At 34.7% G+C, this 14971-nt stretch overlaps 1 protein-coding gene across 1 annotated transcript; it reads right to left on the reverse strand.

Moving 5' to 3' along the window:
- Nucleotides 1-13840: 13840 nt before the first annotated feature.
- On the reverse strand, nt 13841-14326 carry LOC115213330. Its single transcript, XM_029782264.1, has one exon. It carries the CDS (start codon nt 14324-14326, stop codon nt 13841-13843), a length of 486 nt encoding a protein of 161 aa, XP_029638124.1.
- Between the last annotated feature and the right edge of the window lie 645 nt (nt 14327-14971).

Raw genomic sequence — 14971 nt, forward strand, 5'->3', positions numbered from 1 at the left:
TTGAGTGGCAGTTTTTTTAAACTTCATATACTGGTTGAATGTGTTTATAAAACATTTTTTTCTCTTGGCTTTACTGAGAAAATTCTGTAGTTTGTAAGATATTTTCTTTAATTTCTGCAGTTTCAACCAATCAATGACATCTATTGAGGTGAAAGCATTCTCTCCTTAAACATTTTCTGGCAGTGATATAGGAAATTGTCCCTCGTTTAAGAAACAGATTGGGTTTATTTACTTTCCTGAAGAAAAAAAGATACCCCTCACCCTAACCCTAGCACAGATTGAAATGCAATAGATCGATACTAGGGTCATAACTATGGGTGACAATTTCATATGACACCGCTAGAAAAAACTGCCAGTCAAAGCGAAAAGATCCCAAAATGGTTAATGTTTCACTTAAAAATTTTCAAGGCGATAGTTGCAGGGAAAATCATTGTGCTAGGATGGATTCTACAGGGTTGATATTATGGGGTAGAATGACTGGTAGTAGTAGTCAGAGCATGGCCACTACTAGGGTGAACATATTGTTGATGAAAAAAAAGGGAGATAAGTGAGGCAGGAGTGCCTAAATGGAAATCACAAAACCAGCCACAACTTTAAAAATACTTCAAAACTTTGTGCTGGATTGAGCAATCCAAATGACATGTGGACAAGAGGATAGAATTTTTGAGATGTTGTGATTGCTGAAACTGAAATATTAATGTAAACAAGTATCTGATAGGTATCGACTTAATTAATTGAGAAAAGGTTTACTTCTGCTTTAGATATGAAAGAAAGATCGTGAATATAAAGGTGTGGCAACTTAATTGATTATTCTATAATCTCTGCATAACTATCAACCACTGGTCTTCCTTGCTGCTGTATTGATGGCTTGATGCTGCTGAATTATAGGTGAACTTGGTTTTTATTATCTTTTGCCTATAATGGATGTGAATGTAGTCATCTTGCTTACAGAGCTGGTCTTGATAACGTGGTTGACAGGACAATGAGACTGAGTGAAAAGCATGTTGATACGTTACTTACTGCAAATAGCTGATGAGTGGTAGCATCAGTGAATTTCTGTCAAAGTCCTCCTTTAGGCTGAAGTGCTGGGAAAGTTCAGAACTGACAAGAAGCCAATGAAACTAACAACATTAACAAAAGTCATTTGGCTGCCAATGATTTGAGTTCAATTCCACTGTGTGTCATGTTTGTCAAATGTCTTCTATGGGACCTGACCAACCAATGTCTTGTGAGTAAATTTGGTAGATGGAAGCTTCAGAACAGATATAACACCAACTTTACAAGCAGGAACTTCGAATTCCTACAGCCACCAGACTAGTTTACTGGTACCTTGTATAGACTAGTACATTGCATGTTACAATATTAATAAACTTGTATCATTTATACTAAAGCAGAGGTACCTGTATTTCATTTAAGTAAATTTAATATTTGTCTAATTTTGAGTTACCAAGGTGACCACCACTAGTTTGGAAAAACCAGTTATCCAGAATGGCTTTAGAACTGAAGGATGGAGAAATTCAATGTTGTACTTATATATGACAGTGCCATCATCATCAACAACATTTTAACAGCCATATCATTTGCAGGCAATTGACATTTTATGTTGTCAGTTTCATTGGCTTCTTGTCAATTCTGAGCTTTCATATCAGGAGACTTTCTTGCTATACAGTAGGACTAAGCCTGAAAATATATGGTTTGGAAACAAGATTCTCAACCAAGAAGAATAAGGGGTAGGGATTCCAACCAGTTGCTGTTGTTGCGATTAGCTTTAAAAGTGGATTTCAGTTACTGGTAGAACCATTTCACCATATCATTGGCTGCAGGATGGTAAGCAATTCCAAGAAGAGATTGAATTCATTTTGATGTCTTCTGTCTGTCTGTTAAGGGTACAGGAGTAAAAAAAATTATATATTATTATATTTTGTATAATAAAAGTAAAATTTTAAAATTCAGAAGTGGATATAAAGATCAAGTAAGATAAGGATATATAAACCAATTTAAGACCTAAAAAAGCAGATTAATTTTATATAGATAGAAACTTCATAATACTTCATCCTAGCAAAATTTAAGGTGGTCATGATAATAGCATTCAAACAATGAACCCAAATTATATTCAGATTTCATCAAAGAAAGGGGTATACATTTTCTATTGACTGAAAACCTGGGATCAAATGCAAAAAATGAAATAATTGGTTCTATAACAAATAAACTTATTTGAAAAATATAATTATATAAAAAAAATTCCAACATTATAAAAAAGTCTTAACAGATGTAAGGATATAAGAATATATATACATATATATAATACACACAAATATGTATATATTTATATATGTGTAAATAATGAATATATTATAATTATAAATAACTAAAAAATATAGATGTAAATATTGTATTGTATTATATCTTCCCATGATTAATTGCAGATAAAAGTTACAGCACTTCCGCAAATCATAGAATGTTACAACAGTATATAACAGGGTAAATAGGTATACAAAATTTAATAATATAATATGAACTAAAAGAATAAATAAAATGCACCAAAAAATGAAATGAAATATTTATGCACACACAAGACACACACACACACACACATATATACATAATTTATAAAATGATAAAATAGACATAAGGTTAAAAAATAAACTTAAAGTTAAAATTTTTTCATTGCTGAAGCCATAAGATATATACTAGATATAAGGAGAGATAAAGGATAACAAAATAAAGATAATAATAAAAAATAAAACTAATAAGAATAAAATAATAATAAATAATAAAGATAGGTCAAGGTATTCCTGCAGTTTTATAAAATATAATATTACAGACACTGTTGTATGTAGAATTATATAGTTCCTAGGGGGCACAGAGTATACCTAAGAGAGGTGTATGATCTGATAACTCATTACAAATATCCCTATTTTAACTGATAGGGCAGAAAGTCTTGGAATTGAAGGAAAACCAGTGTAATCACCATATAAGATGAATGCAGACTAAACTGGTAGGGGTTATAAAAGGGCAATATTATATGTAATATATAATTTACTGTACTAGAGGGTATGATATGAAAGATATGACACCCCAGATAATTTCTACCATCAAATTCTAAACATGATGAGTATAATATTATTTGTTTCCAAAATATTTAAATGTGTGGGTAATGCTATGCATGCAGGATACCCCAAGGTCTAATCTATTATTAATTAGGTTATTCTTGTCTCTGTACTTAAAAATCTCATAAATTTCCATAGAACAAAGTTCGCATCTGTATCTGCTATCTTTATATGGTTGCACTCTCCATACTATATCCCATTTAAGGCTAAATTTACTCTTGCTTTCTTTAAGTTCTCATATCTTACAGTATAAACAAGTACTATTAGCTTTATGTCTAAGTCTAAATGATGAAAGATGGATATTAAGGCACTTTTTTCATATTTATTGAACACCCTGTATAAGTAAAGTTACTAATTCCAGTCAAAATTGCGCATTTGTAAACAATATTTTGGGCTAAACAATGACCTAATAATGGGCATTAGGATTTTACCCTACAATTGCAGCCTGGAGTATTATTGTTGTTATTATTATTATTATTAACACTATTATTATTACTATCACCATTATTTATTGTTAATAGTAGTATTACTTCTATCATTTATAGTATCACTTAAATTCATTGCAGCATCACCAGGTATTGTGTCAATAATGCCTGAGTTATTATATAAAGCGGTATCATTGTTTATATTATATATATTAGTTTTGTTGTTCCGGATTCCTACATACCCATTATTATTATCATCATTACAGGGGTTTAAAACATTATTGACAACATTAGTGTTATTATTAATCCCTCATGCTAATTTTATATTTCATCTATTAAAATGGGCTATAATAGAATTTGCATTGGGAAGGGTAGAATACGAGATTCTGATTATCTTATGGAAGAAGATTCTATTGTAGTTATGGGCAGCTGAGAAGTTTTATACTAAAATTGCCATAAATGTATTATATATGTTGGTAGATATAGCACAGTTAGAGGGAACATTATACCAGACTACATTATTCTTTCTAGACTTCTTATGTTTATGAAAGTGGATCCTATCTATTCTTCTATTTCCTCCTGAACTCTCTGCTTGATTGTTAAGTATGGCTCCATTATTGGTATTTATGTTATCATTAGAGGAGGACACATTCAGCTCAATCATATCCCTACCATTATTATACATATTACTCATCCTACTGACCATAAATTCCATTTTCTTATTGTTATATATCTTATTCGTTGATTTTAGGCTATCCTAGTAGGTTTATCTTCTCGACTAGGTGGGATTTTGTTCCTCTTTTCCCTTATATTTTCATTATCAATTTTAGTAGGTATCTGACTTTCTGAATTAAGGAAAGTAAGCTCCTGATTATATCTTGCCTTAGAAAGAGCAGAGTTATAGTTGTGGGAGCATGAATTAAATATATATGAGCTGATAAATGTGTAATTTGTCTTGAAATTCCTTTTACTACCAATTTTAATACATTGGGGAATGATTAGAAGATTTGCTCACATATGTAGTAACTTAATCCGGTTTTCTATAAGAGTAGTATATGACCTTATGCATTCGATGATGGCAGTGCGTTCCAAATTGATGTAATATTTGCAATGTTCAATTAAATGGAGCTGCCTGAAACGGCCATAATGCACTAATACCTTGACGTCCTTGTTACTTATTTGCTTTAAATATAGATATATATGCATGCATGTATGTATGTATGTATGTAATTTATATATTTATATATGTACATATCTATATATATCTCTTATGATAAAAGGCAGATTTTCTCTGCCTGTTACCATGTTCGTTTTTAATACAATTGTACAATATACAATTTCTTCAATTGGAATTTACCTATGATTTTTCGAAGTAGATTCGATTGGGTCATGGCATATAAATTTTTTTCAATTTGACCCCCAATTAAGCAAAAATTAGATCAAACTCAATATTTTACGATTTGCCTCTCTCATTTCAAATGCTTCACTCTTTCTATTACCACACTTTCTGCTACTTTCTCTTTGCAAGTGTACACACACATAGACACGCAAACATATACATATACGATTGCCTCTCTCATTTCAAATGCTTTCCTCCGTCTATTACCACACTTTCTCCTACTTTATCTTTGCAAGCGGGGAAACAGATACACGTGCATTGTTTTTTGAGAAGTTCTTTTGAAGTTGGTGTGCATTGGAAGCATTGATGTACATGTGTGCGTGCGTGAGTGTGTGTGTGTGTGTGTGTTTGATGGGGTGTGTGACACAGAAAGTGTGGTGTGTAAGTGAAGTGCTTTTGTTAGTGTGTGTAAAGAGACAGAGAGAGTAATGTTGTGCTGCGTGTGTATGTGTGAAAGACAGAGATAACTGAACTATTTTTATTCACTTTTTGTAGTGTGTGACTGAGAGAGAAAAGAAGAGAGACAGGTTATGTATGTATATATGTATGTATGGCTTCAGTGACACACACACAAAAACACATACCTACGTACACCTAAAGCACGCACACACACACACGAACGGAGCACGAACTTCAAAAGAACTTCACGCTCTATCTATCTGGTTTGCCATTCCTCACACACACACATACACATGCAAACATATACATATATGACAGTGACAAACACAAATGTTTCAAACAACTACATACAAACACTCAAACACACACGTGTGTGTTTGTTATTAGTAAAAAAGGCGCCAAACACAATTCACTTTCTCATTCGAACACATTTGCAAACACACACTGACGGTCAAATTGCCATAACTCAACAGAAAAGGTAAATTGGTTTTTAATTTACTTTCTGTGGCTAAATTTTGGTAGTATTAATTGGCGAGCGTACTTCAGTTGTCAATTGTTGAAAGAAAGAAATTGTAAGCTAAGAAGGTGTGTGTGTGTATGTGTGCATGCGTGTGTGTGTGTGTGTGTGTGTGTGTGTGTGTGTGAGTGTGTGTGTGTGTGTAGGAAGTGAAGGATAAAAATATGGCAAGAAGTGGACAGATGTACATATATACATACGTACATCCATACATACATACATGTGTGTCTGTGTGTGTGTGTATGTATGTGTATTAATGTGTGTGTGTTATCTCTCTATATATAAAGCTGAAGTTGTCTGTGTGCGGCAGGTTTGGTAGCCTTCAACTAACACTATCTCCTCCGAGACCCTGCGGCGCAAGTTGACCAAAATTGAGAGTATGATAGAAGAAGGGTTGCTCTTCCTTCTGTAGAAGATAAAATTCAAATCGGACCATGTTAACACCAAAAATTATTTACATCAAAAAGCTGCTTTTTTCTATGAAAATCCCTATTTTTATGATTTTTTGACTGCTGTGTCGCCACTTTTCGGTGTATTTCAACCAGAAAAATGTTCACTTGAAGAGAATAACAAGCTACATAATGCAAAATTTTTACTTTTCAAAAATTTCAATTTCAGCAGGTCGAAACAAACCCGAGCAACACCGGGCGATACTACTAGTATATATATATATATATATATATATATATATATGGAGGTGCAATGGCCCAGTGGTTAGGGCAGCGGACTCGCAGTCGTAGGATCGCGGTTTAGATTCTCAGGTCAGGCGTTGTGAGTGTTTATTGACCGAAAACACCTAAAAGCTCCACAAGGCTCCGGCAGGGGGTGGTGATCCCTGCTGTACTCTTTCACCACAACTTTCTTCCACTCTTTTTTCTGTTGGCCTGCTCGCTTAGCCAGCGGGGTGGCATCATTCGAAGGCTAAAACAATGCGAATGCATTGTGACCAGCGATGTGTAACAACATCTGATGGTCTGGTCGGTCATGTGATCACGTGATATATATATATACATATATACACACACACACATATGTATGTGTGTGTATGTATATGTATGTATGTATATATATATGTATATATATATATGTATACATATATATATATATATATATATATATAATAGTTATCGCCATACTAATATGGCATTCTTATAAAAATAAGAAAAAAGCTGTCCGCTTATTAGCTCCATGAGGCCATCGCCTTAAGTTAGCTATTTGATACACAAACTGTATCCATATAACCTTCGAACAAGGGAGGTCAGTCACTCCACACTACTTGACCGGCAGCTACAGACGCGTTTCGGGGTATTGCCCCTTTTCAATGCAGCATAGCCAGCCAGTAGGTGTCGCTTCCGACAATCTCTGTTCGATGGTTTTATTTACCTAGTTTCGGTGGAATACATCCACTTGTTTTCAATAATAGAAATATTAAAATAACTAAGTCTCTCTAAAAGAGAACAGCGGCAGCGTTCCCGGAAAATAATAATAATATTATAATATTATTATTATTTTCCGGGAACGCTGCCGCTGTTCTCTTTTAGAGAGACTTAGTTATTTTAATATTTCTATATACATATATATATATATATATATATGTCATCATCATCATTTAACGTCCGCTTTCCATGCTAGCATGGGTTGCACCAGGCTCCAATCTTGATCTGGCAGAGTTTCTACAACTGGATGTCCTTCCTAATGCCAACCACTCCAAGAGTGTAGTGGGTGCTTTTACGTGCCAGTCAGGTGGTACTGGCAATGGCCACAAAAAAAATCTTGTTTTTTTTCATTTTAATTTTTTTTACGTGTCACCTGTACACCGGCACAAGTGCCAGTAAGGCAATGCTAGTAACAGTCACGCTTGAATGGTGCTTTTTACATGTCACCGGCACAAACGCCAGTTAGCTGCTCTGGCAACGGTCATGCTCGGATGGTGCTCTCAGCACTCCACTAGCCATCGAATTTGATTTCAATTTCACTTGCCTCAACAGGTCTTCACAAGCAGTGTCCTATGAAGGGAAGGTACGTATAAGTGGGCTGGTTACACCCATGGCATAGGCCACAAGGTTATGGTCTCATTTGGTTTGCCTGGTCTTCTCACGCACAGCATATTTCCAAAAGTCTTGGTCACTGGTCATTGCCTCGGTGAGGCCTAATGTTTGAAGGTTGTGCTTCACCACTTCATCCCAGCTATCCTCATTCATTCTTGCCATGTATATATATATATATATATATATAAATTAATGTAAGGTTATATTAACCTCTTAAAGGGATGATTACATCCAAGATAACACTGGTTTTATACCTTATATTATTGGAAAAAAATTTCCCTAAAATAAATAGGCAGAGGAGTGACTGTGTAGCAAGTAGCTCGCTTACCAGTCACATGGTTCCAGGTTCAGTCCCACTGTGTGGCACCTTGGGCAAGTGTCTTCTACTATAGCCTCTGGCCGACCAAAGCATTGTAAGTGGATTTGGTAGACAAAAGCTGAAAGAAGTCCATCATATATATATATATATATATATGTATGTATGTGTGTGTATATGTTTGTGTGTGTGTGTCCCCCAACATCGCTTGGCAACTGATGCTGGTGTGTTTTTGTCCCTGTAACCTAGCGGTTCGGCAAAAGATACCGATAGAATAAATACTAGGCTTACAAAGAATAAATTCCTGGGATCAGTTTGCTCGACTAAAGGCGGTGCTCCAGTATGGCTGCAGTCAAAATGACTGAAACAAGTAAAAGAATAAAGAATATATTAAGCATATAATGTATATTCAATTAATAGAAGAAAATGGCGAGTTAATGGTGAATAATTAATTTATTCAGAAATATTAAATTTCCAAATCTCTCAGAGACATGCACGGTGGTGGGGCGATAGAATGGTTGTATACTGTCAATCTAACATGAACGTGACAGTAGGGGGCTACACCACCGCTGCTCAGCCCTAGGAAGCATCGACGCCTCCTGATGGCTTTGACACATTTCTCTCCTCTGTACTTATATACATTTACGAAGGGGAGACAAACACCCCCAGGCCTGGCAGCTGGGGGTGTTTGTCTCCTCTTCGTAAATGTATATAAGGACACAGGAGAGAAATTAATTTATTAACATATTGATAATCATTCTTACAATTGTTTCAATTAATACTCAATAAATTACAAATTTATGTAATAAATTTGCATGTTTAAGTTGTGAGCAAAGTATTATCAGGGAAATATAGTGAACAATTTGTTCTTTCTAACAAACTTTTTGTTGGAAAGAATAAATTGTTCACAATGTAATTCTTTAACGTCTAATATTTCCCTGATGATATTCTTCTCAGAATTTAAAAATGCAAATTTATTACATAAATTTGTAATTTATCAATTGAGTATAAATTGAAACAATTGTAGGAATGATTATCAATATGTTAATAAATGAATTATTAACCATTAATGCTCCATTTTCTTTTAATTATATATATGTAAGATCTGTGAGACAGGTAGAGTCCATAGGCAGGAAGTTCTGATTGGAGATTCGTGTGATAGACATAGATGAAAGCTTTGTTGGTGTTGAGAGTAACACTGCTTCCACTGCATTCATCGAAGGCAAGAGCCCACTTGGGGTGGTGGTGGTTGTGACAGAGGAGTCTTGGTTACCAGTGGATCTGGCTCTAAGATTAATCAAAGAGGAGTGAGTGAGTGAGTGAGTGAGTGAGTGAGAGAGAGAGAGAGAGAGAGATTAATTGACAATGTCTTATAAGGTGTCAGAAGATTATTGTTAATGGCTGTTTCCATTACCATGGAAATATTAGAAATGAGTGCAACAGTGTGATAATTGCCTTTTTCGGGAATGGGACACAATTTGATTTTACATATGAATATATGGGGACTTTAGATTGAAATTATTCAGATGTGGAATTCCACATTTGTTCTTAGATTTTGTATTTATTGTCATATTTATATCAGCTTCAACTTCTCCAGTTTCATATCCCCCTCCTCCCTTTCCCTGCAATATTTTCAGTGAAAAATTAAACTCAAGTCCATTATCAATCATTAAAGAGACTGGCACTTAAACATTAAATATGCTTTGATTTTTAATGTTAACTTAAATATACTAATATAACTATCAACATATATTTGTGTGTGTGTGAGTGCGCGCGCGTGAACACACACATACACACACACACGTGTATTCTCTACATCTCTTGTCTCTGAATCACTTGTGAAACAATTATAAAGAATTTCAGAATAGATTTCCCAGAGGAACTTCTGATTGCCCATAACCAAGTGTTCAATCTAGAATCCTTTGATTGTGATTATTGGCAGTCAGAAATTCCTTTAGAAAATCTATTTAGAAATTCTTTGCAATTGCTTCACTCGTGATTCTAAGACTAGAGCTTTGAGGAACAGATACCTGTATACTAGCTGAGATTCAGTTTTTAAATCCCCCTATATGCCTGTATAAATAAGTCTATCATTATGAATTTGTTGACAAATAATTATTGAATGTATATTTATTGAGTTTACAGTTTATATATTTTTATTTTTACGTTTTTGTTCCCTGACGGCTGATTCATAATCGAATGGATATTGCTTGCTCATAATAGATATAATCTTTATGATGTTAATTATAAAATGTTTACATATAATAGCCAATCACATTACTGCTGATACCAGATACAAAATAACACTGTCAAATATATATATATATAAAAAAAAAAATGAAAGTGTTTGGCTTATTTAAAAATCAATAACAAAAAAGAAAAGCGCATTTTGTTTCAGGTAGGAAAATTAGACAATTACAGGTATATCTTGAAATGTAGGATTAAATCAGGTATAACATAATTGCTTAAATATCTCCAAAAACAAAAACGCTACAGTTCTAGATTTATTTAAGCAATGAGCAAGTATTTTTAATACCGAGAAACAAGTTTTCAATAACTAATTATAGATGTAGACATTAAAGTAAAGTCACGGAAGTCAGAGTAGGTAAAATGTGTCTGTCCCAGCCATTAGTCAACTGATATGACGTCACAGCCATGGCCTTATTCCGATAACTTTATTAAGACTCGTGCTCCCCCCCCACCTCTCTCACAATCTCTTTGTGCGCAGGCAATTAGCACTCATGTAGCTCGGTGTCTGCAAGTGTGTAAAAAGTTTTTTTCTTTATCATTTGGACAAAAAAAAGAAAAAAGAAAAACGTTCAGACGTACATCGCCTTTCTATTATTGATTTATAACATCACAATTTTTGCAAATAGCGAGTTTTAAGTGTTTTAATTAACAACCAATATGACTATATCCTTCAGTAAATACATAATTCCGACTGTGATTTTACTTTTGCCGATCCTATTATGCTGTCATAGTATCGACAACCAACAGGATTGTACGTGCGAGGAGAAAAGCCAGTGTCAGCGCGTACCAGATGGACTCGAATTCGAAGGAAAGGAGGCGAGTACTTAATCATTTAATTCCCTCTTCTTATAATCTTTATTTACTCTGTATCAGTTCATACCATTGGATGGATTACATGGAGTGTGAAGCTAGCATTATGTTATTTTCATTAACTTTTTTTCTGAGGAATGCTACCCTACCCAACCGTATATCATATCATATCACACACATATATATATATATATATATATATATATATATATATATATAGCTGAGAAGGGATTAAGAATCTATAGAAATCAAAGGTGAAAAGTAAAAGTGGAAACAACATGTAGGCCTACATATAAATATAGTTTCTACAGTATTGTTTAGCTCGATCGTTTGGAGTCTTATTGTCAATGGCTTTGCCTATATTTGTGATCGATAATGTAAGGTTCAGCAAATCACTCAGTTGACTGTATCACCCCAATTTACAGGAAGGTGCGCCAGTCAACTAGCCCGCCCCCCTATACGGTCTCTCGACCTGCTAGAAACTGTAGCCAAATACCCCTTCCCCAAAGTATATTGCATTGTTTTAAATACGAAGGACACGTCAGGAAATGTATACAAAAAGACCTGATAAATGGGGTTGGAACATCTTTGATTATAGTCTACCCGATTTGAGGATTAAACAAAGTGGGTCTTTTGCCAAATAAAATATTATTGGATTAGTTACAAATAACGGTGTCAATAAATTAAATCTACTGACTTTTTTTTTTTTACTTTTAGAAAAAGGCATAAAAGATAAACATACTACTACGAAGGGCGTGGTGAATGGTAGAAAGAAGAAGAAAAAACCGGCTTAGACTTTTAGTTTTGAATTTGTTAACCAGACAAGGTTCCATTCTCCTCAGCGTCAACGATGCCAGTAATTAATTGCATTCGATCTCATTGACAATAACCCAGCCCGCCACTTACATGAAATATTAAATAAATTGTACATGAGAGCATGTTGTCTTTTCAAAAGATATCCATGCTTATTTCCGATAGATTTGTCATGTGCTTAATTAACCTAGAAAACCATTGTAAATTTTGATACTTTCACCCACACGATTTTCTCTTTACCGAAACATTTGTGTACATTACCTTTTTTTTTTTTGTACTGAGGACAGGTAAGATCATGCAAGGTTGTTATGTACGTTAGTAATTCTTAACAGTGTAAATTACAACATTATTTGCATCACTTCTCTTTATTTATCCAGATAGGCCACATCTATTTCTAATAACTTAGCTCGTTTAGAAATCCCCAATCCAAATAGTATTTGTATTTGGTAAAGATACTTTGAGTACCTCTATCTATCTCTCCATGACAACATCTTCCAGCCAAGTAAGGACAGATGCAAATAAGCATGCGATGAATTTATTTATAGTGATGTCTGTAGAATTGTTTTTGTAAATAAACTGGCCCTTGCTGCTAAGAAATACTTAATTCGACTTCTTTAGTTACATTGTTTACCTTATTATACTGAACGTAACTTCCTTTTCTGTATTTCTCTAAAATTAGGAACATTTACACCACATATAAACAAACAAAATCATCGTAGACGCTTCTCGGGTAGTTTAAATACATGATTGTTTTTCTGAAAATTTGAATATTAACTTCGGTGTGTGAAGGTGCTGGTGGTGCACATCGATTTTTATACACGCGAATATACGAAATCAATAGGTCATTGTACACACACACACACATCGAACTGTTTTAAATAATACATACAAGCACTTACATATATACAAACATACATGTGCACATACTTGCACATACATGCACGCATGCATACATAATTTAAAACAGTTTGATTCGGCTCCATGCAATTTAGTTATACGGCCCTCAAATAGAAGCCCGCGAAACTTATTTTACGTGGACTGAATCAAACTGTTTTAAATAATAAATCTACCTCCTACTAAATGTGTTGAGTGTTTGTGAAAATAGCGATTTGACGTCTATATCTAGCATGTTGACTGTCCACTTTGTTTCAGGTAGGAAAATTAGACAATTACAGGTATATCTTGAAATGTAGGATTAAATCAAGTATAACATAATTGCTTAAATATCTCCAAAAACAAAAACGCTACAGTTCTTGATTTATTTAAGCAAGGAGCAAGTATTTTTAATACCGAGAAACAAGTTTTCAATAACTAATTATAGATGTAGACATTAAAGTAAAGTCACGGAAGTCAGAGTAGGTAAAATGTGTCTGTCCTTTAAATTTTGTATGTAAAAATATTTTAATCTTCGGATTCTTTTTAATATGCTGGGCCACTGGTTTTAATTGACTAATATCAATTTCTACCCTTATTAAATTTTATATATATATATATATATATCACCTTGACCGACCAGTCCGTCAGGCGTCCATTTGACACCGCTGGCCACAGCACGTCCAGCCAGTGGGATGGCGTCATCTTATGGCTTATATACATACATATATACATACACACACAAACACACACACATATACTAGCCTAAAAGCTGCACTCCATGTGGACTTTTGAGATGGTTCCTGTGGAAAGCTAAAGAGTGCAATAATAATAAACCATTTATTGGTGCCCTACCATCTCAGATTTCTATCACAGAGTATCACATTTGGAGATCACTGTAAAGCAACAGGATAAACAACATTCTTGGTTTTACCATTTGGTGCATGAAGTGATTGTTGCCATTTCTGGAACAACCAACATAAAGCTGACCATGGAAAAAGCACAGCTGCATGAGGTGAAGTCCAACAATTTTCAGTGATTGTCTTTGACTCTCGTCAATTGACATTGCAAAACTAACTCTGACTGGAAATTGAAGTCTCTTGAATTCAAAGAGCATGTCTTCTGGAATCAGGGGAATTCTTGGAATAAACACATTGTCTCCCTTTCCTTGTCCTGTGAGAATTGTTGCTTCCAAAAGATATGAATGCATTTGCCTGACAATCAGTCTTGTTCCATTACACAGCTTTGGAAGATCCAGATTTCCCAAAAGCATGATTGGAACTCCTTTCTTCAATGTTAGTTTGTGACAAGGTATTCCAGGAGGATCCACAGAGTTAAGAAGCTCAGTAGGATAATTCACAGTCATTTGACTGGCTTCCGTGCCGGTGGCACATAAAAAGCACCAACCAATCGTGGCCGTTGCCAGCCTCCCCTGGCACATAAAAAGCATCCACTACACTCACGGAGTGGTTGGCGTTAGGAAGGGCATCCAGCTGTAGAAACACTGCCAGATCAGACTGGAGCCTGGTGCAGCCTCCTGGCTTCCCAGACCCCGGTCGAACCGTCCAACCCATGCTAGCATGGAGAACGGACGTTAAACGATGATGAATCAGATGCGAAATAAATTTTTTTCTGAGTATTGATTTCTGAGCATAAGTTTCCAATTAACAATCTGAACAGTTTCATTCTTTGATGCAAGTATTGCTCTTTCACAAAGCCAATTATGATATTGAAAATTATGTCCAACGGTTGGGTAAATCTTGGTAATCAACTCTTCTACAGTTTTGACCAAAATACCACAGCCATTTGGAAAAGTGATGTCTCCATTACTGTCTTGCTGAATGCTTTCATTTATCAGATCCCACAGCGGAGCTGCAAGTCTTTCAGCATCCAAGTCTAACTCCTATTTGGGTCAAAAGCTCAAGTTCTTCAATATTTCACTCTAACTTGGATCTAGTTTTAAATGAACTGAATTGAAAATATTTTTTAAATTCACAAAGTTTTGGTAGTA

The sequence above is a fragment of the Octopus sinensis genome, linkage group LG6 (assembly GCF_006345805.1).
Source record: "Octopus sinensis linkage group LG6, ASM634580v1, whole genome shotgun sequence".
Taxonomy (NCBI): domain Eukaryota; kingdom Metazoa; phylum Mollusca; class Cephalopoda; order Octopoda; family Octopodidae; genus Octopus; species Octopus sinensis.